The sequence below is a fragment of the Salvia hispanica genome, chromosome 4 (assembly GCF_023119035.1).
Source record: "Salvia hispanica cultivar TCC Black 2014 chromosome 4, UniMelb_Shisp_WGS_1.0, whole genome shotgun sequence".
Lineage (NCBI taxonomy): Eukaryota > Viridiplantae > Streptophyta > Magnoliopsida > Lamiales > Lamiaceae > Salvia > Salvia hispanica.
In genome coordinates, this window is record NC_062968.1 from 41,130,704 (window position 1) to 41,156,846 (window position 26,143).

Below are 26,143 nucleotides of genomic sequence, written 5' to 3' on the forward strand. Positions count from 1 at the left end.
TTCCGTCTTATGCAGTAATCCTCTTTCGATTTCAATAGCAAAAGAAAAATTAAACCAATACTTTGTTAGAAAATAAAAGGCATTATTCCAAAAAAGAAATAGATAATATAGATCACGGTCTCAATATCAGAAATAAGTAAATAAAAAGAACACATAGAGTCCACTACTCTCAAATCCTAGAATTCCTGTGTTTTGTGACTCATAGACATGTAAAAAAAATGTAATATTATTCATTAAGCAAGACATAAATAAACAACTGCATAAAACTCATAGGACGAATATTGTAGTTTTCAGTTTTCTTCTTCTTGCCTTGATCTTCAGATGTTATTAACTTAATAAATTATGCATTGGAATGAGGTATTTATATGGCTCTAAGTGACTCGATTTATTTTAAACACGAGAATTACCCGCAAGTGTACGGGGCTAGTGTAGCAATAAACAAGTACGAGTATCGTATCCACGGAGACAAATTGTGCAACTCAAGTACCACGAACCGATTTTGACTACTATCTAGAGAATCCGGAAAGGTTGGTTTTGATTTAGAAAAACAAATAAACATAAACAAGCTAAAAGCACGCAACAAAAAGAAGTTTCATATACGAGAACACGGTAGAGCCTTGGATCCAACTACAACGAACATGATACGAACAATTCAACAACTTCGATTACCCAATTAAAGTCTCTAGGATTACTAGGAAAGCCGCTAGTCTAGACTAAGCCCTCTCTCGAGTGCACTTAACCAGTTGATTAATCATTAATGTTGAAGTCTCCTTCTAATACGTCACAATTAACTCCTTAAAACGAAAGGCTCAAGCCCTCACTCTAGAATTCCTTCTCTCGAATGCAAATTATCTAGGTGTTGTTCATTCTTTTATCAATCCTAATTAGGTAACTCTCGATTACTCAAAACTAGGTCAGCAAACCCAATTGGTAGCTAAGCAATTGAATTGAAAAAGAACAAGAGTGAAACAATGAAATCACAAGAGCATAGGTAATCAAAAGTCCTTGAATTAATCAAAAGCGTTCATTGTAGTCTTCACCAAAACTCTACAAAAGATTTAGCTACTCATATTCAATGCAAATTCACAAGAGAAATCCATAGAAAGTGAATTGAACATAGGAAAACTAATAGAGATACTCCCAAAGGTGAATTGAATGGGCAAATCGTCTTCGTCTTCAAACTTATTGATGAATCGGACTCTTTGTCGCTTCAATCTGCTCTCAAATGTGGAAACTGCTTCTGGGGCGTGTGGAAAGTGTATTGGAGTCGAACCCTAGGTGCTATTTATACCCGGGTTGAAAAATAGAAGAAAATCAGTGCACGAGCTAATCGCCCGGCCGGGCGATTTTTAAGTGAAGAAACGCCTGACCGGGCGTTTTTCTTGAACCGCAACATTGCACAAAACGCCCGACCCGGGCAATTTCTGAATGAAAAACGCCCAGGGACAGTGGATTCGCCTGCTCTGGAGACACAAACGCATGGCCTTCTGTGAAGAAACGCCCGGCTTTATGTAGTGAAACCCCCGATCTCCGGTTTTGGTACCCTTTACGCCCGTTTACACCTGTTGTGACTACAAAAACTCGACAAACTCATCAAAACACTAAAGTAGGGGATCATAGATGAAAACTCAAGTAATGTGACATAAAACACTCAATTATGCACTTTCAAACATCCAAAACACTTGCTAAACTACGATTTTATTACTAAGTCATCACCTTTTTTTGGTGTATTCAAAGACTTCAATTACTTTGTTCAATCCTATTCGATTATGTTTTTGGTCGGTATATGGGGAAGCAACAGGTGATCAATATCTCTTAGGTTTATCCCTAAAAGGGTAAACCTAAGGAATTTTTAAGGTTGATATAAACTGTTTGGAGTTACTTATATTTTATTGACGACCTTAGGCTAATTAATCTACTTTCTCTATAAATCTCAGAGCTTCCAACCAAAAATTATGGGAATAATTGTTTGACTCCCCCAAGTAACCAAATCTCAGAGCTTCCAACCAAATCTACACATAAATTCATCCATTTTCCATAAGAGCTTTGATGATCTGGGAATAATTGTTTGACTTCCCCAAAGTAACCATGTAATTATGATTTGAATATTTTAATTGTTACTTACTCCCGCCGTCCCACAAAGTTCGTCCAAATAGTATATGATGTCAAATACATGGTAGCCAATTGTAAACTTATTTCATATGATCAATATGTCGATAATGTCATTTAATCTCTACACGTTACACTTGTAGTGATTTTAGTGCTAATAATAGTACATCAAGGGAATGAAGTGGTGTCGTGCGTTTGTGTTTTATTTTCATTATTTTTTGTTGATTTTTATTTATTTAGTTGTTTTGTTTATGTTTTAATAATTCTTAGTTAGAAATCTTTTTGACCTTAACATAGAGAACTTAGAAATTTATATGTTTAGGGACATTAGACCAAGTTATGTAGACCAAAAAGTTCTTGAATATTTTTTATTTGAGTCATCTTGATATAATGATGTAAAAATTTAGTAAAAGTGTATAATTAATGAATTGTTTGTTTATCTTGAATCATACTTTACCATGTGATATTTAAGCTTTAAATTTATTTCTAATGTGATTTATTTGAACTTATATACTTATTTTTAGAAATTGCTCTTAATCTATCTAAATCTAATTATTAATTATATTGATAAAATATGAAGTTGGGATATTCTTTTGAAGTTTTCTTTTACACTCAAAATTGATTTACTGTTAGTATAATTTTTGGGATACCTAGAATATTTTGTGAAAAGGAGTTGGAAAGATAAAAAGAAAAGTTGAGAAAAATAAAAATTTCAATGCAATAAATGCCTAAAAATGTACTCCCTCTGTCCAAGTAAAATTGGAACTTTTTTTCCTTTTTAAGTTATCCCATTAAAAATGAAACGTTTCCTAAAATGGAAACAACGCTCTCTCTACTTTTTCCTCTCTTTTACTTTATTCTATCTTCATAACTCATAACACAACACTACATAACATCTCGTGCTGAAAAGCAAATGCTTATATTTGATGCACTATTTTTCAGCACTTTTTGGAACGTTATATTTTGATTTTATTCACGGGTTGGGGGTCTGCCTAAGTCCCCCGCCCACACGGGTTTTCTTGATTTTAAAAAAAAAAGTATACAAGGCAGAAATAGTATAGCTAAAGGTCGGTACCGGGATATCGAACACAGGAAATAAAATTACAACTGACTATCATGTGCTAAGCGTCATATACTATCTAGAGAAACAAGAGTTTTGGGTTGGATTGATTAACTAGGCAGAAATAAATAAAACAAATAAAGTAAAACATTCAAATTACCAAAGTGAATCAGGCAAAGAGTGGAATTCCAAGGATACAGCTTTCACAATTATGGTTTACACAAAACACAATTATGATACCCTAGCACAGTTCATGCATTATTAGAATGAGTCACATAAGTATTGCTCAAGCGGCACAAAGTAGGTTACACACTAAGGTCGTCAATCTTAGATTGGTAACTCCCAAAAGCTCAATTAGACCCTCAAGATGTCCTCACTCTCAATTAAAAGTACCGTTTTAGTGGAATTAATTGTAGTGTCAACTAAGCTCTTCTAAATCGCAAACCTTCTCTCACGATTATGTTGCAAGTCAATAGATCATCATAAAATGTGTGACTCAAACATGAAGTAATTATCCAATCCTTAGAATAGAAGAATGCAATGAACAAAACGGATACCAAAAACTGGAATTATATAAACCAATAAAATTTACTAACACATCCAAAGAATTCTTATAGTTTAGCTACTCATTGACAAGTAACAAAAACTACAAATTAAATTACAAAACATAAAGAAAAAACAAACAAAACCCAATGATGATTTTTTGTGCAATCTTTAGTCCTCTCTTGCCTTGCTCCAATATCCAAGAACGGTGGATAGAATGATGGATGGAGGAAATAGGGTTTGAAGAATGGAGGAGGAGCCTTGGGGGCTCCCCAATTTTGGAGGCTATGAATATGTGTATATTATGAATTAGGTTATGGGGTATATATACGCTTGAAAAAGATTTAAACTTAGTAAAAAGTGTCATCCAAGTTGGAAATTTCGTGCTCCATTGGTTAAGGAAAAGATTTGGCTTCACAAGGTAATAGTTTCTTTCCTTCCGTGAATATCCGCCTAGATTCAACACTTTGATAGCAATGCGCGACTTTTGTATAATGTCTATAGCTTTCCCCATAGAACTCCAATTGAGATGATAAAGGTACCAATGCGAAGCTCTTTCAAAGACAAAGAGAATGGTATATAGAACGCTCTGATCGGATTTCAGATTCGCTGGAAAAATGGGTTTGAACTGGGACTGCAGAGCGTGAACAGGCCAGCGGGCCGCTGGACATCTTCGGAGCTCTCTGGATTGGACATGTAATGCAAGTTTGACACTCAAAACGGACCAAATAACAGCGTTAATACAGTCAAAATCCGGGCATATCAATATTTAATAGGATGAAGAGAGTATATAAAAAGGGGATGCATAAGTAACATTGAAAGATTGAAAGTTAAAAAGAAAAAGAAAAAATTCAAGGAATTTGGGAGAAATCTAGACAATCTTGTATTTACTGAAATTTGAAGTATTGGAAATAATACTAAATCAAAGTGATAGGGTTGAATTATCTTTGCTATACTTTGAGAATTTTTGTCACTTCAAATATTTTCTTTTATCTTACCAAAGAGCTTACATTTTAATCAAAATAAAATTATTTTTTATTTTTTATTTTTAGTACATTAAACAGAGAATAGATTATAATTTGAGCAAACTTATAGTTAAATTTTGCATATTACACGATCGGGGACATACAATTTTCTACAGACTATGAGCAATAAAGAAACGTCCAAACATTTGTCAGTGTGTATTTTTAGGTGATCAACGAGTCAGTAATGAAAGTGCAATAATAAATTTGCTTGATTTGATTTGTGTCTTTATTAACTCATTGCTTATTCATTTTTCATGAAGTAACAAAGTAGCATCCGTATTTCTTTTGTAGTTTCTCTCTTGCTTTATTTGATAACAAACAAACATTTATGCTTGGTAGGTTTATAAAGATGGATTTTGCATGCATTTAATAAGACTTATATTTGGCTCGTTATAATTGCATAGCATATGTATTATAATCTTATATTGCATATTTTATATATTGTGTATTTTGACGTGTTAGTTTTATATTTATAGAAAAATACTTAAGTAAAGAATTAAATGCACAAAAAAAATCATCATTGTTTCATACTCCATCCGCCCACCTTAGATAGACACATTTCTTTTCGCACTTGTTTTAAGAAAATTATAATAAATAGTTAAAGTGAAGAGAAGTAAAATATGAAAGAGAATAACGTAGAAGAGACTCTCCTCTATATTATTATCTTTCTTACTTTACTTTCTTTCAACTTTATTATTCTCTTTCTTACTTTACTTTTTTTACCACTTTAACTCTTTATTACTCCATCCTTCCAATAATAGATGGTATAGTTGGAGAATGACATGAGATTTTAGGCGATGTTGTTTTGTGTATTAGGAGGAGAGATAAAACAGTATATATATAATAATGTGAGGGAGAACTTTCTCCAAAAAAGAAAATGTGATAACTTTTGTTGGACAAACTAAAAAGGAAAGTGTGACATCTATTATGGGACGGAGTGAATATTATTTCCAAAACACGTACGAAAAAGAAATGTGTTATTTGAGGTGGGACTGGAAAATTCTACTCCTTACGTTCCTTAAAATTTGGCACTATTTGACCCGGCACGAGTTTTAAGAAATGTAATAGAAAGTGAGTTAAAAAAGTTGGTGGCATGTGAGTCCTACTTTTATATATTAGTTTTAAAATAAAATGTGAGTGAGAATGAGTTAGTGGAATATGGGCGCACTACCAAAAAAGGTAAAAGTGAAAGGTGACAAATTTTTAGAGACGAACGAAAAAGGAAATAAGTGACAAATTTCTGGGACGAAGGGATTGTTATTTGTTTATCACATAGGCAAAGAGTTAATAACATTAAAAAATACTCCCTTTGTCCGCGAATAGGAGTCCCGTTTTTCCATTTTAATCCGTCCGCGAATAAGAGTCCCGGTTCACTTTTACCATAAATGGTAATAGGGTCTCACCTTTACCTAACTCATTTCACTCACATTTCATTTAAAACTAATATATACAACTGGGACCCGTGTTCCACTAACTTTTTTTCCACCCACTTTTCTTAACATTTCTTAAAACCCGTGACGCCAAGGAATGAGACTCTTAATGGCGGACGGAGGGAGTATATAACAAAATCCACTAAATTGAAACATGATCAAACTTTTACTACTCCCTTTGTCCCATTACGTATGAGACATTTTTTATCGGACGCCAATTTTTAGGAGTGAAATAAAATAGAAAGAAAAGTAGGTGAAAAGATAAAGTAAGAGAGATAAAATGTTGCTTTTTGCCATAAAAAAATGTCTCGCTTATAATTTGACGGTCTAATAAAGAATACACCTCACTTATAATGAGAAGAGAGTATAAAATACTCCCTCCGTCCCAATTTAAGAGTCACATTTTGCCATTTAAATCCATCCCAATTTAAGAGTCACATTTAGAATCTACCATATTTGGACATAAAATTTAACCTCATTATTGATAAAATTTACACTCAAATGTCATTACTTTCATAAAAATGAAACAAAACAAAATCCTAAACACACAAAAAATTAAAAGGGTCCTACTATCCAGTACCTCATTTCAATTATTACACACTCCATCAACCATAACCTAACTTCATTTATTATAAACTCCACCAATTTTTTAAAATCTGTTTCATAACTAAATCTGACTCTTAAACTAAGTCGGAGGCAGTAATTTGTATAGATTGTTCAAAGCAATTACGGCCGGATAATATGAAAAAAGGTTTTGAAATGATGAGTGCAAAGAAAACGTTTTGATCTGATCTGGGTGACATATACAAATAGAGATGGCCAAAATTTTTTATGTCAAATATTGAAAAACATACATTGAGAAAAGTACTCCCTCCGTCCCATAGTAGATGTCACACTTTTATTTTAATTTGTTCTATAAAAAATGTCATATTTCTTTTTCTTAAAATCTTTCATATTAATATAAATATATTATTTTCTCTTTTTACTTTACACATAAAACAGAATCTCCTAAAATCTCGTGTCAATCTCCAGGTGTGATATCTAAATATAGGACGAAGGTAGTGTTAAAATAAGGGCAACATAAACATGGTCGTGTTGTGCGACATCGTTAGCCGGCCAAAGGAGACAGTTAAAAAGTAGAGGATTCGATTTTATTTGAATAAAGTAAGTGGTAAAATTACTGAGATATCTAGTGCGCGAATTGAAACTCATAAAAATGAGTAATTATAAATTTAAAAAAAAAAAAAAAAAAAGGAAAATGGGTAGCAATCACATGCGCGTTGGTGGTATGGGCCCACAGACCTTAAAAAACAGTAAATAAATAAGTCGGGCCCAACTTGCATTGTCAGCCCACATGTGATGCTGTGCTTCTTGCGACCCTTTCCCTTCCACTCCATCAAAGGCAGCAAAAAGACAGACCCCACTCTCTCTACAACTATACTATGTTAAATATCTCATTTTTTATTTTTCATTGTCTCTCAATAAATACTTTCTCCATTACATTATAAATGTCGAATTTTTTTGAACACTTAATTTAAATATTTTATATATTCTGAGTTAAAATAAAGAAAGTAAACAATAAAAAGTAGGAGAGATAAAAAGAGAAGAAAATAATAAAATATTAAAATTTTGTTTTTAGCTAAAAAAAAAAAAAAATTCATCACTCATGGACAATTCAAAATGAAATATTAATCACTTGTAATGGGACAAAGGGAGTCTTTTGTTTCACTTTTATTATTTTTAGTAAATGAATGCAAAATTTTCATTAACTAATTATACAAATATTTTATTATAAAAAATAGTAAGATCTACTTTATATATCAACTTTATTTTACAGAGTTAAACCATTTTTTGAACCTAAGCCATCGGTCAACTATAGGACACTTATGGATGCAGGGAGTATTTATATTTATAAAATAAGCTGCAGCTAAATGACAAATTCATACGATTATTTTATTGAATTATTAAATCATTTTGTCAGTCTCTAATCAAACTGTGAAAGAGACATCAATCAGACACATTAATCTATGTACTCTCTGTTATCACATGATATAAAAACACACACAAATATTCAAATACTTTGTTGACTAAAATACCCCTGTTGGCCATCTAGTAGTAATGCTAATTTTTTAACTGCTATAGATCGAACATTAACATATGCTACAACAATTAAAAACAATTTATTACATCCTTAACTTTTTGTCAGAAATTACATTATCATGTGTCGTACATACACGTGTTGATTAACTTTTTTTTAGGGGAATTTAATGTGTTGGAACAAATAGTCTTAATTTGAAAAGTCAATTCAGATCCACGACTTTAATTTGAAAACAATTTCAAATCTTCTTCACGCAACAATTTGTACAATAATTTAAATCGGATAATTAACACAACAATTTACTAAATGTTCATTCCTTTACTTTTCTCATAATATACATGGTATTGGACTATTAGTACAATGATATTACAATGATACCACAAGGCAAACAGTGCCTTTTCTTCACATTGTTACCTAATAAAATTACTGGGCAAGGCATCAATGAAAATTACAGCCCCTGGTGATAGACATGTTTGATTTTTCTTTTTTTTTTTTACTATTCACTATTTTCTTCTTTAAACCTGTGGTCCAACAAATTTCAACTACAGATGTGAAAGGAGATAAACAGTACAAGTGAGAGAAAATGAATGGCTGACCCACTCTTCTTTACTGCCTTTTTTATGTATGCAACTTGTATGGTAGTAACTAGTATGGTATTGGACACTAATCCTGCTTCTGGTGTGTGACATTAATTGCGTCGAGGTAGAGGTGGTGGTCATGGCTCCTGCGGTGGTGGTGGACTACATGTTTCAATCATCGGCCTGATCGGAATAAAAATGTGCACAACTAACATTAATAATGACATTGCAACCACTTCTAATTATTGGACACAAGTACTATATATGGGCATAGATGATGAAAATAATATAGTTGAGCTAATTAGCTTATATGGGATGTGAAATGGTCCAATTTACCTTTTCATTAAGAGTTGTTAGGAAGGCCGAAAAGGGATCTAGTGCTACATTCCAACGGTCTCGTGACCTGAGGCAAACCTATATCGAAATCATGTAATTAATGCTTTTGATTACGAACAATAATAATAAGTCTTGAGGAGAAACAGATGTAAACATACCTAGGAACTTGGAAGTAACATGATTTAAAAGGAGCTATGTCTAATGAAGCGGAGGTAGGGAACAGCGATGGGCTGGTGATCAAATCATTGTTAGTGGATGTCGCGGAGACCTTTTCCGCCTCCATCTTGTGGTTGGAGAAGGCTGTGGCCAAGTCTCCACCCGCCTTCGGGGAAGCAAAGGGGCTTTCGGGAAGGTTGTGCTCCAAGCTACAATATTCATTGTTGCCGTTACCAATGATTAGTTTGTGCATTTTCGTTTCATTTGCCAATAAAAATGACAGTACATACCTTTCTTGTAAATATTCACTTTGTTTGAGGGAGTTATTGTTGCCAATGCCTGGCTCACTTTCCTCCTTTGCATTTGCATTCGCATTTGTAGCCAAATGCGCCTCACGATTGGAAGCAGCAGCAGCAGCAGCATAGGATCCAATCGAGCCATTTTCTGCAATCACAAGGCCATGTGTTTAAGTAGTCTAAAACTTTTAAAAATTTTCAAACGCGATGGAAATGAGAATGTGAACCTTCATTGACTTCAGGGCTGGTGCGACTGAAGAACGTCGGGGAGAAGGTCATGGGAGAAGATATAACAGCGCCACTAGAGAGCGTGCGGTGGTGGCTATTTCTCTTGACATCGAGAAGCTGAAGACCCATGAGCCGCCTGTTCTGCAGCTCAATTGCTTGCTGCAGATCAGCTTGCTCCTCCAATTTCCTCCTCCACAACAAATCCTGATTGTTGTACAGCATTCTTGCCCCTAAATCAAGAAAGGAATGTATCAAACAAAACAAGATCAGTTAATCATCTTTCAAGCAAGTGCTAAATTCCCCCACTTACCAAGGTGAAGATCGTAAGGATCTCTTGACTCAGGGCTGCTGCAGCCGGGGAATTCCCCTCTTTCCATTTGTTGCTGTTGTTTCCTACATATACACACAATGTCCCCACAAACACTATAAGCAAAAGACCAAAAACCATAAAATGTTAAGTATGTAATTAACAACAACCTATGCTTGTCCGGGATCTTTCCCTTTTCTTTGTATGGCTTGACCAGCACTCTAGCGTCGCAGACGAAATGAGGATTGCCCTTTGCGAGAATGAGCTTCACAGTCTCCGGGAAGTCGAATGTGACGAAACCAAACATCCTCTTCTGCTGATAAGGGATCCTTACATCTTGAACCGGCCCGAAATTACTAAAAAACCAACCCCAAATTAGAAACACACAAGAAAAATACCATACTACCATGACAACAAAATGCACCTAAAATAAGTGGACACATCCTCCTCCTTGAAAGTGCTATCCGCAGGGAAGGTCAAGTAAATCTGCCTCGACCCCGGATTCATAGCAAACTCGCCCCGCCCCCGCCCAAATTTGTGCATCCCATCACCCATCACCAGAGATCTAAACACATTGAATCATAAACATTAAATCTTGAATTATGATAGTTAATAAAAATGAAATCTTGAATCATGATAGTTAATAAAAATGAAATCTTGAATTATGATAGTTATAAAAAATGAAATCTTGAATTACCGTGGACTATCAGGTGGCTGAAAATTGATGCAGCGGTTGGGTGAGAAAGGGAAATTGAGGGGCTCCATCATCTCCCCCTCGCCGTGGAGGAAGCGGCAGCTCGTCCCGTTCTTGCAAAAGCCTCTAGCGTAGAACAAGCAAGGCTTCCACCCAAAGCCACCGCCCAAATCATCCGTCTGCAAGCAGATATCGCTGACGGAGCAGCTCCGGCGGTGGGGCGGGGCGTCGTTGAGGAAGGAGAGCTGATCTTGGAGATGGAGCTCGTCAATCAAGTCAACCTCAGCTCCGACGTAAAAGGGCGCTGCGGCGGAGTTCATCGTCGACGGCGGCGAGCTGCCATTGTAGGTGCTAGGACTGATCAAGTCGTCGGAGAAGTTGCTGGAGTTTGTCCAAGAAGAGGAGTGGTTAGTGATGCTGAGAGGGGAAGGGAGGTTCACGCCGCCAATCATTCTTGAGGTGGAGTTTTGTCTAGAGAGAGAAAAGGGTGAGGATGGAGATGGACTTGAAGGAGTTGAAGGTGTGTTCAAATTCAGGTCTTTCTTGGCTTGGATGATTACGGTTTGGATAAGGGATTCTGGGCCAAAGGCGAGGCGGATCATCTCTTTCTCACCATGATCTTGGATTAGGAGAAACCCCATGATTTTGGAAGCGTTTTGAGGGTCCAAATTTTGGATCCTTTGGAAAACAATCTTTGTTGCTTCGTATGCATCCATGTTTTGCTACTCAAGATTCCACTCCAAATCTATAATTGTGGTGAAGTGAAGTTCCTTTTTTTTGAGTAAAGAGTGCACAAAAGCTAATCAAGAAAACAGCAAAAAAGAAATTCTCTTTAAGAAAAAAAGCAACTCTCTCTCTCTCTCTTCTATCTATCCAACCATCTATTCTCTCCTTTTCTTGTTTCCACGGCCACACCTACCACAGCTGTAGTAGAGTAGGAGGAGTAAGTTCACTTCATTTTGCCACTTGCTTCTGCACAAACCCCAGAAAAAGGAAATGAAAAATTAACAAAACCTCAAAAAAAGAAGAAGAAAGGGAGAAGATTGATGAACCCTGAAAGTTCACTAACTCAAAATATTTATTTTGAATTTCTATGCATAGAAAGATGGAGATATGCTAAAAAAGATTTATAGAAACAACACACGCGCGCGCACAAACAAGGGTTCCAAGTTCAACTTTCAAGAAAACCCATAAAATTTAAAAAAGATGGAATCTTTTTCACATCAAACACAACAACTACTTTGCCCGAGAAGCAGAAACACTAGGCTCGATTCTTACCGGTTTAAGTGAAGAAGATGGTAGTAGATTTCAGATGGGAGACCATAACATCAATCTCTCTCTCTCTAGAAAATTTTCTTTTCCTTTTTCTCACAGGACTCAACATATGTTTGTTAGCAATGGAAGTTGCTACAAAAGCCAAAGCAGCACCTTCTTTCTATGCAGCTGCCAGCCCTGCAGAATTTTTAGCTGCAGTTTGACAGCAACAACAGAAGATGGCAAGGACCATTTAATTTATTTCATCGCTGTCAATTTTTTTATTTCACTTTTTAATTTTTTAAGTTGGGGAAGGGGCTTGACGATATTCTATGCAATAATATGTAAAATATGATAAAGAGTGGGACATCGTGAAAGCAGTATGAGTGAGCGTACTCTTGTAGTAATTATTCTGACACACATCCACTAACTATCATCTTGATCCCACTTATTTTACTATTTTTCTAAATTATTAAATTTTGTTCCTTCTTTTAGCATTCACAGTGGATGTCTTAGTGGAAGTCCTATAGAGAGCCCTAGTAGTTGCGACATCAGCATGCATTATTTTTCTGTAATGGTGGAATCCTAGTGCATGCCCTATCTATTATTTATTTCGCATTTCAATTTTAATTTTATTTTTTTTATTTACCAATTATAAATAGTAAAATTAAACTCCAAATTAAAAGAACTAGCAAAAAACATACATTACATAATTTTAAAAAAAAAATACAACGAAAGAGGTTCAAGTTCAACGACCACTACGTGTTCAAACTTCTTCAATCATGTCATTTATTAGTTGAAGATAAGCTTGTTGGTTGCGCATGCTCTCCTGAGCTTGTAATCTCTCGCTGACTCCACAGGATAAACCTCGAACGACCGGCGAGGTTACATGACCTGCGTTTGGAGCGGCTTCATCGTCGGACCACTCGCTAGCTGCACGACCTTCATCGTGAATAATCATGTCGTGCAAGATGATGCACGCGTATGACATTGGCGATATGATGCCTGTACCAGGAACGAGCCGGGCCTTTCACTATTCCCCAACGCGCTTGAAGCACACCGAATCCTCGCTCCACGTCCTTCCGTGAAGCTGCTTGGCGAGAAGCAAAAAACTCTCTCCTGGAATCCGTTGGGCAGGAGATCGTCTTCAAGAAAACTGGTCACCTCGGGTAAATGCCGTCGGCTAAGTAGTACCCTATATGATGCTGCCGTCCATTGGCAGTGAAGTTGATAACCGGACCGTGGCCATTGCATTGCTCGATGAAGAGACTCGACGAGTTCAGCACAATGATGTCGTTGTTTGACCCTGCCACGCCAAAGTGAGCATGCGAAATCCAAAGACTGTGGTCAACGATGGCTTCAAGGATCATCGTTGGGTGGGTACCCTTATACCCACAGGTGAATTGGCCTCTCCATGCTGCAGGACAATTCTTCCACTCCCAGTGCATACAATCAATACTCCCTAAGATTCCAGGAAAGTCGTGCATCCGCATCAGCTCTTGGCAATCTTGGGCATTCGGCTTGCGCATATATGTGGCGCCGAAGGCGTCAAAAACGCCCGCACAAAAATTACCAGACACTCTCGGCTAGTTGTATCCTCGACGTGAAGATACTCGTCGAACATGTCCGCCGTAGTGCCGTATGCCAACTGACGAAGCGCAACCGTGCACTTCGTCATCGGGGACAGACCCTTTATGTGGGCCGCATCTTCCCACTCCTGGAAGTACTCGTCGCGCGTCTCCATCGCGTGAATAATCTGGAGAAACAGCTCTCGCTACATCCTAAACCGTCGGCGAAAAACCGCTGGTCCCCACCGGGGCTCATTGACGAAGTAGTCCTCGAACAGACGTTGATGAGCTAGGACATGCTCTCGACGGAAGGATGGGCCTCGGGACCTGCTCTTGGGCTTGCTGTTCGGCTTGCTCTTGCTCTTGTATTGCACGAATACCTGCGAGAATCTGCTTCCCGAAAAAAACATTGCGCGTTCCATAGACCGACTCATATCTTCCCCGGGAAACATTTTGAAAAGTGAGCGAAAGATAGATATTGCAATGGAGAGAGATATGAGAGAGAAAATTATGGAGAAAATTATGATCATTCTACGAGAGTCGCAGTTAAATGTAGTCAAATGTTGGCGGGAATTTAGGCGGAAATTCAAATAAGGAAAGAAGATATTGCCTTGATGCACTCTTTTTTAGCACTATTAATACCTGCAAGTATACAGAGTATGAACAATATAGCTAAAGGTCAGTACTGGATATCAAACACTGAGAAAATAAACACAGAATGTCTATCTTCTACTAAAACTCAATTACTATCTGCAGAACCGAAAGATTTTTGAGAATTTTGAAAACTGAAAGCAATTGAAAGCAGTAAACAATTGAATGCAAATAAATCACTAAGATAAAATATAGAGATAAGGGAATTCCAGAGATGTGCGTTCAGAGTTATGGTTATACAAATTCCAACTACAATACCTTAGCAAAGTTAATACTTTGATAGGACGAGTCACCTAGTTTATGCTCATGCGATGCAAACGTTGGTTACTAACATTAGGGTTGTCAATCCTAAATATGTAACTCCCAAAAGCTCCTAAGACCCTTGAAAATCCCCACTCTCAATTAACAGTGTCGTTTTAAGGGAAGCTAATTGTAGTGTCTATTAAGTGGACCTAACTCGCGAGAATTCTCTCACAATTATGAAGCAAGTCGCTGGTCGCCGCCTGAAACTCCAGATTTCGAACTTTGCGTTTTGATTCCTTTTTTCGGCTCAAATATGCACATTTCTCACAAAACACGTCAAAATACCAAAATGTATAAAATATGCAAATAATGGACATGTAATGCGACTTTGACATTAAAAACGAACCAAATAGTGGCCTTAAAACAATGCAAAATCCGAGCGTATCAACTCCCCCAAACTTACATTTTTGTTTGTCCTCGAATAATATAGTAAAGACACAAGAATAGACGCACGGAATGCATAAGGACTAGACGTCGTAATTGCTTCAAAAAATGGAAGAATAGATTAAGCATGTATTAACGCAATCAAATCAAACAAGGCTCTTTCATTACTAACTCGTGGAACACCTTGAATTCAAGCACTCACATGTGGCAAACTTCCAAAGATGGGAAGTGTTCTTTCTCTCACTCTCAAAGTGTATATAAGGCAAAGTGTAATCTCTCAAATCGTGCATCATGCAAAGTTTACCATAGGCTTGCTCAAAGTCTAATCCTTCCTCTACTAGATGTGATTAAGTATCAAAAGTCCGAAAGGTCTTTATTTTTTGTTGTAATATAGTTTCTTTGGTAGGTGAGGAATATTTGGCTAAAAAGTGACTTAAACATAAAAGTATCCCAAGTAGAGTTAAAGTGACTCCACTTTTCTAATAACCCAAGACACTTCTAGAACTTTATTTTTCTCCTTCTTCTCATTTTCCAATCCTTTGATTTTTTTTTCTTCACAACCTTTCTTTGCTTTTCCTTTTAATTTCTTTTTCTTTATCATAAGCATCCTTTCTAAGATCAAGCACATATTTTGAATTTTTCACTATTTCACAACTTGTACTTTCTTTAAATTAAGCACACTACATTTATACTTTATTCCTTATCTCTCCAATTCCTTTCCAAAAGATATAAAATTCTAAACTAACTCAGGAATTGTCCTCATTTAATTGGCTTGCAAAGAAATGGCTTAAAGGGTCAAAATTGGCTCCAAAGGGAAAACTTTTAAAAATTTGAGAGAGTCAAAAATTTTTGGTATAAAAGTAGCTATGAAAAGATGGCCTAACATCTTCCCTTATCAACTTAAGCACTATGTAAACTTAAGCAGACTAGGAGCAAGTTCTAGACACATATACATGAATGCAGATAGATACACAAGAAAGAAATTATGGTTCAAATCTCACAAGGTATAAGCATGAATCAAGGCGAACAAGCAATTCACTAATTATGCACCTTTTTACTGAACCATCAAATCAAAACGTCAAGCCATACTTAAACATGGATGGAATTAAATATCATTGGCAACTCGGTCTAATGTGTCCCTAAGCATGCGTGTTTCTAAGTTCTTTATGTTAAGTTCATGACATGGATTCAAGAAAATTCACCTACGGGATTTTTGAAAACAAAAACTTAAACTAAAACCTAGAACGAAAACCTACACTCACGGTCCACCACTTTATCCCCCAAACTTATTTACAACAAAGTGTAAAATAAGTTTGTAGAGTCGGTAGGTCGCCAGGAAGAGGTAACCTACAAAAATTTTCAAAGCATGAAAACTAAACCAAAACCAAAAAGTACTTAAAAACTCAAATAAAAATTGTCAAAACATGAAAATAAATTGTCCCAAAAGAAATTAAACATATGATACAAGTGGTCATTTAAAGTCATTTAGCTTGACTTCTTCAATCTTGAGGAGGAGGAGGGAAACGGGCGTTGAGGTCGTAGAATGCGCCAATAAGATAGGTGATGTTGCCACTCATGGTTTGGCGCTCTTGTCGAGCCTCGGCGGCCATCCTTTGGACCTCTTCGATTTGTTGACGTTGATGAACATCTTCAAGGCGGACCGCTGCAAGGTGTAGGTCGCCAGGCGCTGGCGGTCGTCAGACATGTTGCGGTGGTAGCCGGTCGCCGCCTGAAACTCCAGATTTCTAGACTTTGCATTTTGACTCCTTTTTTCGGCTCAAATATGCAAATTTCTCACAAATGACGTAAAAATACCAAAATGTATAAAATATGCAAATAATGGACATGTAATGCGACTTTGACATTAAAAACGGACCAAATACTGACCTTAAAATAGTGCAAAATCCGAGCATATCATACCTTGTGAAAACAAATTTTTTCTTAACCTATAAAGTACAAAATTTACTTTCTACAAACCTTTTTCAAGCTTATAAATACCCCATAACATAATTCATATTGTTCACCAATCTTAGTTACACATAAATTCCTCCATTCCTCCATTTTGTACAAGGAGCAAGTAATTCAAAGGAGATCAAGCAAGAGCAAGATTAATTTTTTCCGGGTTTTATCTAGTTTTTGTTAGATTGAACATGTCTTATTTTGCTTATATTTATTTAGTTTATCTGTCTATGGATAGCTAAATTTATATTTATTATTTTTAATGTTCAGAACTCATTTTACTTTAATTATTCATTGGTTTAAATTTAACTTCTTGGTTGTTACCTTGATTTTTGTCAATCTTTGATCGGTGATGACTTTGATTAGTTTATATTTTATGTGTCAATGCAATATTTGTGAAAGAGTGTTGATACACAATAAGAATAACTCCTAGTAGAGCTTAAGTTGGATGAACATAAAACTAAATAATTAGAATTACTAATGAGTTGATGAAACCACTACCCTATGATTCCCTTGTCTCATCTACTTTCTCAAACCAAGTTAACTGCAAACTATAAAACTGTTTTCACTGTTTTCATTCAATTACTTTTATTTACTTTTTTTCTTAGTTTAATCAAATCCCAACTGTATGTCCAAATAGTATATGAGACTGAGTATGTGGTAGACAGTCTGTAAATTTATTCCCTATGTTCGATATCTGGTACTCCCTCCGTCCCAAGGTATTAGACCAACTTTCCTTTTTGGGATGTCCCAACATATTAGACTCATTTCCTTTTTTAGCAAAAAATATCTATCTTATTTTATTCTCCACCTACTTTTTTCTCTCTTCTCTCTCCTACTTTTTCCTTCTCTCATACTTTACTATCTCCACTTTAACTATTTAAATATCAATTCCTTAAATCATGTGCCCAAAAGAAGTGAGTCTAATACTCCGGGACGGAGGGAGTACTAACTTTTAGCTATACAAGATCTATCCTATATACTTGCAGGTGTTTTTAGTGCTAATAATAAATGCATCCGGTGGCAACATCAACATTTCTTAGTCCAGCCAACCTTCCCAAGGGAGCCGGACCCAGAATTGAATCCCCCCGTTAACCAAGTAAATTTTACATTTCAGTCATTTCATTTTGTTTTCTGTTTTTGTATATCCGTGTTGTTTGTGCTGAGCATGTTTAATTGTTTTCTTGTGTTCTCCCACATAGCCCAATCTTTGGTCTAAGTGTGAGAAGTTTATATGTTTCTTCAGCATGTTTTTTTTGTGATTAGGTGTTCATCTCCCACTTAGCCCAATTCTTGGTCTAAGTGTGAGAAGTTGTGTATATATTCAGTATGTTTGTTCCTGTTATGTCTTTGTTGTCTCTCACTTAGCCCGTTGTTCGGTCTAAGTGTGAGAAGTTTTATTATGTTTTATTTTGATTGTGTGCACCAACTCCCTCATTTCCCCCCTTCACTAGGATAGCTTGGGAACAAGCTGGAGTGAAGTGGGAGGGGGTGGGAGAGATAGTGCAGTATGTGCTCAGCATGTGAAGAAGTTCTTAGGTCCAGGAGTTCTAGTTTTTTTTAGGTTATGTGTTTAAGCATGAATTAACAAGGATAATAAACCAAGATTCACTAAGGGAGAGTAATTGAAGATAGGATGCACTACAACTTTGAGGTCTCTTTCCTTGATAAGCTAAAATCGGTTTGAAGGAGGCAAGAACGATAGAAGGTGCCTTAGCTGACCTAATTGTGAAGCCCCACTATTAATGTGAGTTAGAAGCCTTAACATTGAGTGCTAACATAATAAAAGGGGTTGCTACCTGATGCTTAGGGAGAAGAATTTAGAGAGGAGATATTAAGAAAATAAAAAAAGAGAAAGAGAAAGAATTTCAAACCTGGAGGCATAAGCTGGACAAAGTCCACAGGAGGAAAATATATATAAAAAGAAAAAAGAAAATCTGGAGGAATAAGCTGGACGAAGTCCAGGAAAAGAGGATGTATAAGCTGGACGAAGTCCAAGAGAAAAGATTAGGAAAGGCGGATACAAGGAAAAAATTCTCATAACCCGAACCATCAGTAGCAAGAACTAACTATGAGCGATTGATCCTAACATCCATGGTGAGGAATGAGTGATCGAGCGAATCTAACAATTAGCAGGCTAATGGCTATCTGGATGAGCTGACAAACCGATTAGGTCGAAGAAGGGAAGGGGAGGATTTGGAGAGTGTAGATTATTGGATTGACCTTAAACTTGTGGGGACAGCTGCCCAAAATCTGCACTAATTCATGCCTATGTGCTTTATTAAGTGTTATTGTCTTTTCTTTTTCTTTCATGATTAGTGTCTAGATCTAGGAGTTCTCTCTGGTCAGGGAATAACCATGCATTGAAATTCGCCTTATTTCTCTTTTCTTGTCTTTATACTTGAGGACAAGTATGTTTTAAGTGTGAGCAATTTGAAAAGGCTAATTTAATGCATTGGTTATAGGGATAAATTCTGTGATTTCCTGGTCTAACAAACAATTTTGAGCCAGGTGTGTAGAGAAAATCGCCAGCCCCAGGAAGAAGACAGAGATTGCCTGGTGGAGGAAGCTGGCAGGAAAAATAAGCTGAATAAGGAAGAGCGCTAGACAAAAGAGCATTGAATCGAAGGGAAAAATGGGCATTACAAGAATAGTCTTGAAGCTCTATCCATTATAAAAAGGAGCACGCAATCAAACTGAGAAAAACTATTTCCAGCTCCTAGCTTAGTTTTCTACTTTTTCTACACACTCACACACTTGGGGGAAATCGTAGGAGGGTTCTCATTTCATCGGAAATTTGGGTGCAACACCGTCTCCACGGAGGCGAAAAAACAATTGTCTTTTATTTTTCTGTCTACTTTTGGTATTCGCCGAGCCCTCGCTGTTCGAGGCTCGGCCTTGTCTATTACTATCGTTGGATACTTTGTATTTTGCTATGAATATCACTGCTTTTGTTTCGTTTATCTTATCGTGATGTTTGGGTTTGATTTGTTGATTATTGTTGGTCGATCTGAGTTTGGAGTTGTTTTGCAAGAAATCTGTTGTTGATCGGTTGAATCTACGTAAACTTGTGAGGATTGGAGATGGAAATGATGTTTGGTTGTTGCGGATGGCTTGGATCCGGAGTGGATTAAGCATCCCGTGAACGGATCTGATTGTTTTCTCTTGACTTTGTTGTTTAAATTCTGCATTCTTGTTTTACCTCGTCTAGTAGCCGTAGATCTGCTTTAGTTTGAACTGTTCTTCAATTTGTCGGTTTAAATTTCGTTTACTTTGTTTCGATATTCGTTTTACTCTGTTTTAGCTGGTTGTTTCGTGAAATATATTGGAGAAGATGATGTCGCTGTTAGTTAGTCCTTTAGTTAGTTATTTTGCAGCTTTTTAGTCGTACTCTACCTTTTCAGAAAATGGTCCCCACGTCTAGTTTCTTTCCCAGGTCTAGGTTAATGTAGGAAACTGTTCGTTCGATCTAGCAATTGTCTCGCTCTATTTCGGTTAATATGCATGCTTTTATGTCTCTGCCTAGATCTATCTGTTAGAGTAGAATATTTCAATTACCAAGTTTAGGAATTGAATCTCAACCCCAAAAGTTGCGTGGCAGCAGCCAAAAAAATAGTCCGCGAGTCATCGAACATGTTTACTTGCGCATTCATCTCTGTGGATTCGATCCCTACTTCCATGTATTAGTTTTCCTAGCTAAAGCGGGTTGAGGGTTTTGAAGAGGGAGTTAAGGGAGTGATTGTGTGCCCAACGACAGGTAGCTCAAGGTTCTCTGAGTTCCTAGACCTAGTGCCCAGCGGATTTCCTGGACCGAGGGTTTTCTTCATTATTTTTTAGAGCACGCTTTCGCTAACCATCATTAGCTTCTAAGTCAGCTCTTCAAATGGCGCCGTTGCCGGGGATGGATGGCGTAGTTTATTTACGTGTTTGATGATTTGGTGTATATAGTATTAATTTCTGTTATTTGTTTATTCTTGGTAGTTTATGAGCAAGGGCTTACGATTTGGGAACTGGAGTAACCCGTCTGGGTCAAGGGACGTTCAAGTCAGGTGGCAGGTTAAGGAATCAACGTCTACCATCACCACCAGATCAGGGTTTAAGACAGTAGACCCATTCCCATTCGAGTCAGAAAGTGAAAAGGAGTGGAACTCATCAGGGGGAGAAGACCCGAAGTCGTCTATAGAGACAGACCACTCCGAAACCGAGAAAGAGAAAGACGTGGATATGGCACACTTGGAGGATCCCGATCCGGAGATAGGATCACTCACCGCACATCTGGACGGTGAGCCCGCCCATGCCATAGTCTCGAACCAGCGCCAGAGGTCTATTGCTATCAAGACAAATGTTCTGGGTGTTTTACCTACATTCTCTCTGGGCGAAGGAATGAATGTCCTTACGAATTCCTAAACGAGTTTAGTAAGCTGTGCAGTATCCAAAAGCGACCCAACGAGGCTACTGAGGAGGAATACCGTTATGCGTGCAGTCCCGTTTGCCCTTAAGGGGGAGACTAATACTTGGCTGCTGAGGCTCTCACCAGACTCGATCAACACATCGAAAGATTTCAAGCTGGAATTCATGGATTATTTCTTCCCGTCCAACAAAACAAATGCCCTGAAGAAGGAGATTCAGGAATGCAAGCAGGATTACGATGAGTCCCTGAGTCAATACTGGTCTCGATTTAAGGGGCTGCTCGATGCCTGTCCCAACCATAGGATGATGGAGGCTGAGACCTTTTACCTGTTCTATGAAGGAGCTAATCCTGAGTCGAAGGACTTAATGAATTCCTCGAGCGGGGAGAATTTTACAAAGAACAAGGCAAGTGAAGCACGAGAGATTTTGGGAAGGCTGATCGACGCAAAGAAGGCCTATGATCACCCGCGTATCATGAGGAGAGGTTCAGCAAACGTAATCAAGGAACAAGAAGGCGAAGGAGTTGGGGACATGATAGATCGATTGGAGAAGGCACTTCTTAGTGCGATTGAGAAAAAGAATTCCCCGACCTCACAGGAGAAAGAAAAACTGCCAGGTCCAGAGGAAAATCTACTCCAGCTCTATTACGGTCCACCGCCCGATGGAGAGTTCCAAGCCCAGGTAAATGCAGTAGGGAATTGGAATCAAAATAATCAGAATACAAGCTGGAATCACCATGGAGAGACAACCCTTGTTTTAGATGGGCAGACGGAAACCAACAGCTCCAGCTACAGTACCTAGGTCCAGCAGAGGCCCAGCAGAACTGGCCTAGCCGTGGTCAGGACAGACCCCAGCATAATTCGAACTGGTCAGGGAAAAACCAGGAAGGACCAAATAATTGTAGTTATCGCAATCAAGGGGACCAATCCAATTGGAACAACATGAACCAGAGTAATCAAGGGAGCTCTTATGTGCCGCCACATCAGAGGAACGCCACCGGAAACAATCAGAATTTCCAGCATGCACACCAAGGAAATCAAGGGTCAGGGAACCAGTTCAGCAACAATCAAGGAGGTCAGGGTAATTATCGCCCAAATCAGGGGAGCGGACCGAGCCACAATCAGGGGTCAAGTTTAAATCAATCGAACTACAAGCCTCCGAGGAATCTGGATGAGATGGTACATGACCTAGTCAGCTCTCAACAACACATGCAGAACAATATGCAGGCAAACAATGATGTGGTACACAAAATCCAAGATGCTCAACAAGAGCATAAGTCTGCTATGGATATGTTGGCCAAGCAAATGTCGCAATTGGCCACTTCGTTGAATGAGATGAGGGGACACGAAGGAAGGATACCAGCTTCAGTGAAACCACCTGACCGGGCAAATATTAGTCAGATAACTTTGAGGTCAGGACGGGGCTATGAGGGTCCGGAGATGAGAAAAGATGAGAATACACCTCTATTAACGAGCAAGGAAGGCAAGACCCCTGACCTAGAGGGCCCTGAGGTAAGCAATGTCAGAGTAGAAGACGGTCTTCAAAAAGGGGATCTGGAGAAACCACTACCTCGGATGGCCGATCCATTTTTCTTAGACCCGGAGCCTGAAGTGGAGATTGAGGAAGGAAGGAAAGAAGTCGGTGAGTCATCCGTCTCAGGTCTGGCAGGGACGTTGAAGCGTACGAAGCCATTCCCTCATCGAGGGGAAGCCAAAAAGAAGAAGGACGACACCGAAGACTTCATGGAGATTTTCGGCAAGCTGGAGATCAACCTGCCCTTCCTACAAGCTTTGAAGCTGCCTACATTCAGTAAATTCATCAAGGAGTTCATAGCAGGAAAAACCAAACCCGACGGGAAGATAGTAATTGGAGAAAATGTGTCAGCTGCGATACAGAAGAGGAGGATGTCATCAAAATGCACAGACCCAGGTGTGTTCACTTTTCCTATTTCTCTGGGTGACATAAAAATTAAGCATGCTATGTGTGATCTAGGAGCTTCGATAAATGTGTTACCACTTTCGATATATAAGAAGTTGATAGGAGTGAGTCTGGTGATAGTGACATGCATTTCACCCGAAGGTGTGTTGGAGAATGTGATAGTGAAAGTGCATGATTTTCTGTACCCAGCTGATTTTCATGTGATAAAAATGAGTGATAATGAATCTGCTGAGTCTAGCGGAGTGCTATTAGGGAGACCATTCTTACGCACCGCTAAGACTATAATAGATGTGTTTGATGGAACAATATGCCTGGATTATCATGGGGAAAAATACACGTTTAACATCGATGAAGCCATGAAAAAACCATTGGATGTTGAGAATTTGCATTCTGTCGATGTCATTAATGTTGGGACTACCGCAGCGGAAGACACGGAAACCAAACAGGTCCTAGAACGGATCTATTTAGGTGATTATGCATTCGACTCCAATTTCATGCAATTAACATAGATCTATAGATATAACATCAAATAAACACATAATCATGCAATTTGATGTAGATTCGATTGTTACCTCATTTTGATCCATCATAGGATCGAAGTTGCTAGCTGCACCACCCGGAGATCCTTGGTTTATCGACCGTGAATCTTCCAACCTATTCCCTAGTCCTTGATTCTCCATCCGTGTGGGCGGATCTTAGATAATCAATAATAGTCTTGAAGAGATCTAGGAAAACCCAATCACAAACTCAATATTGTCTCGATCTAATCCTATGAATTAGGATAGAACAAGAACAAAACAAAACCCTAATCTCCCACGTGCTAAGGCACGAAAATCGAGGCAAGAAGGAGAGAGAGAGGCCGGCGATCGGCGGCTAGGGTTTAGGGAGGAGTGTTGTGAATGAATGGTGTGCTAGGGTTTCCACATCTCATCACTATTTATAATGGACTTGTTGGGCTAGGTTGGGGATCCATGGAATGACTTAAGTGTTGGGCTCACCCATTAGATAAATTACTAATTAAATCAAATGACCCATGATTTAATATATTATCAATGGAATATTATTTTGTTCCACTAAAGAATAATATTGCACTCCCACTTAAATCACCAAATTACAAATAACTTGGGTCCATTTTATTTTATAATATTTCCCGCGTTTAAGATTATCTTGATCCATCAATTTAATTCTTTTGTCTGCTATGTGACTAGAATTAAATTAATTCTCCAAAGAGTTTTTCTAGTTTGAAACTTTATTTATTATTCGTGGAATAAATTCCAACTGCGCAGATTTCTGAATAATAAATTCCTCTTTCAAACACCTCTTGGGGATCACCCCTTAGGGATTTAATCATACCACACTGGGCACGCGAATTCTATGAAATAATATTCCAATACCTTCATGTTATTCAATTACTACCACCCAAGATATCATGAACTTGAGTTACGTACAAACTCTCACATATTGATAAGTCAAAGTGGCGTTTGATTGAATAAACAATATTGATATTAATATCATAGACTAGAAAATACTAAACTTTCTTGAAATATATTCTTTCAGTAGATAGCAATAAAGAATACATTTCGGATTAGATCCTTTCAGTGCTTTACCACACCGGTGTTACTAATCTCATCTTAGGTAAGAGAGAATTATCACAAACACCGCAACCGTTCCAATAGGTAGCCAAAGCCTATCTAGGTTGTGAATACGTTTTTCTTCTTACTAGATCTGGCCAAGTCCCCTACTGGAAAACTCATGAGGAGATTCATCGAATTTCCCTACTTGACCTTCTTAGTAAAAAGCCTTAGACTTGTTTATCATATTTCAATAATAAACCATTTATATTATATTATTTATTCTCATAAATAGGTAAACAAGTGGACGTGGCGTTTCTCGTATACATGCACAAGCTGACTGTACAAAGGCATGTACGCTCGAAGCATCTTTTAGTATACAAACCCCAACACTTTGTTTCTAATTCATGTCGAATATGATTCCCAAAACTTTAATTATATAATACCAACCTAACTTGGTATTATCCTTGCTATATAACTTGTGATGTAAATTTATGCATGAACATAATTACCTCATCACAATGACTAATTGGAAATTAGTCCTTATGACAAAATAAAACCGAATGATTGCATTCTTTGTTTTATAGTCATAAATTCCAAGAGTTCATTTATTTAACCATTTGTTGTGATCTTTAGAAATACTTTCTTTGGAAATCCAAAAGTAATTCTAATTTAATAGCTAACTTGGAAATGTCTTTTAATGTTATTAGAGTCTTAGAAAGTGTGCAATTCATCACTTCTTTCATTCTAGGGTGTGAACCCTTTTAACTCTATCAAACATTACCTTAATTCCATTTATGAATATTCTATGAGACAAAATTTAGCTCCCACTTTTAAAAGTAGAAAAATACTAGTCTCAATATTCTTTAAGGCTATTAAAACAATTTAAATAGTGCTTGGAGTTAAATTCATCCTAGTTTAATAAAATGAGCTATGAAGCTCTTATTAAACACTTAGAATTTAATCATTCATTTAAGAAAAGCTCCCACTATTTTAATTATCACTTTCACAACAAATTAAATAAAACAATAACTAATCAAATAGTCAACTCTAGGCTTGGAACATTAAAATAAATTTAATGTGCACACTATATTTACTACACAAGAATTTCTAGTATTTATAATAAATACTTATCTTGTTTCTAGTTGAATTTAATTTACTTGTCTTGTAATCAATTATTGTGATTATTTTTCTTACACCTTTATTTGAACAAACGCGATCATAAGATCATTTTATTTTGTATTG

The 26,143-nt window shown here is 37.3% G+C and overlaps 2 protein-coding genes across 2 annotated transcripts; both read right to left on the bottom strand.

The window, feature by feature from the left end:
• Positions 1–8,551: 8,551 nt before the first annotated feature.
• LOC125222609 (zinc finger CCCH domain-containing protein 53-like) lies at positions 8,552–12,395 on the bottom strand. The gene is made up of 10 exons (XM_048125318.1): positions 12,139–12,395; positions 10,864–11,832; positions 10,591–10,731; positions 10,337–10,522; positions 10,170–10,252; positions 9,859–10,089; positions 9,626–9,779; positions 9,338–9,544; positions 9,180–9,257; positions 8,552–9,026 (listed from the first exon to the last, which is right to left on the bottom strand). Exons 2-9 carry the CDS (start codon positions 11,574–11,576, stop codon positions 9,224–9,226), a joined length of 1,749 nt encoding a protein of 582 aa, XP_047981275.1. The 5' UTR covers positions 11,577–11,832; positions 12,139–12,395; the 3' UTR covers positions 8,552–9,026; positions 9,180–9,223.
• Positions 12,396–13,274: 879 nt separating this feature from the next.
• LOC125221083 lies at positions 13,275–13,858 on the bottom strand. The gene is made up of 3 exons (XM_048123214.1): positions 13,688–13,858; positions 13,507–13,576; positions 13,275–13,420 (listed from the first exon to the last, which is right to left on the bottom strand). Exons 1-3 carry the CDS (start codon positions 13,856–13,858, stop codon positions 13,275–13,277), a joined length of 387 nt encoding a protein of 128 aa, XP_047979171.1.
• Between the last annotated feature and the right edge of the window lie 12,285 nt (positions 13,859–26,143).

What these genes read in the sequence shown, in the direction of transcription:
- LOC125221083 (XM_048123214.1), bottom strand. Translation starts at nt 13,858, where the DNA reads ATGGAGACGCGCGACGAGTACTTCCAGGAGTGGGAAGATGCGGCCCAC. An exon ending in CAACTAGCCGAGAGTGTCTG is followed by an intron (nt 13,577 to 13,687) that starts GTAATTTTTGTG and finishes CTGGAATCTTAG; the next exon opens with GGAGTATTGATTGTATGCAC. An exon ending in AGAGGCCAATTCACCTGTGG is followed by an intron (nt 13,421 to 13,506) that starts GTATAAGGGTAC and finishes TTGGCGTGGCAG; the next exon opens with GGTCAAACAACGACATCATT.
- LOC125222609 (XM_048125318.1), bottom strand. Translation starts at nt 11,576, where the DNA reads ATGGATGCATACGAAGCAACAAAGATTGTTTTCCAAAGGATCCAAAAT. An exon ending in TCCTTACGATCTTCACCTTG is followed by an intron (nt 10,090 to 10,169) that starts GTAAGTGGGGGA and finishes TTCTTGATTTAG; the next exon opens with GGGCAAGAATGCTGTACAAC. An exon ending in AGTGAATATTTACAAGAAAG is followed by an intron (nt 9,545 to 9,625) that starts GTATGTACTGTC and finishes TGAATATTGTAG; the next exon opens with CTTGGAGCACAACCTTCCCG.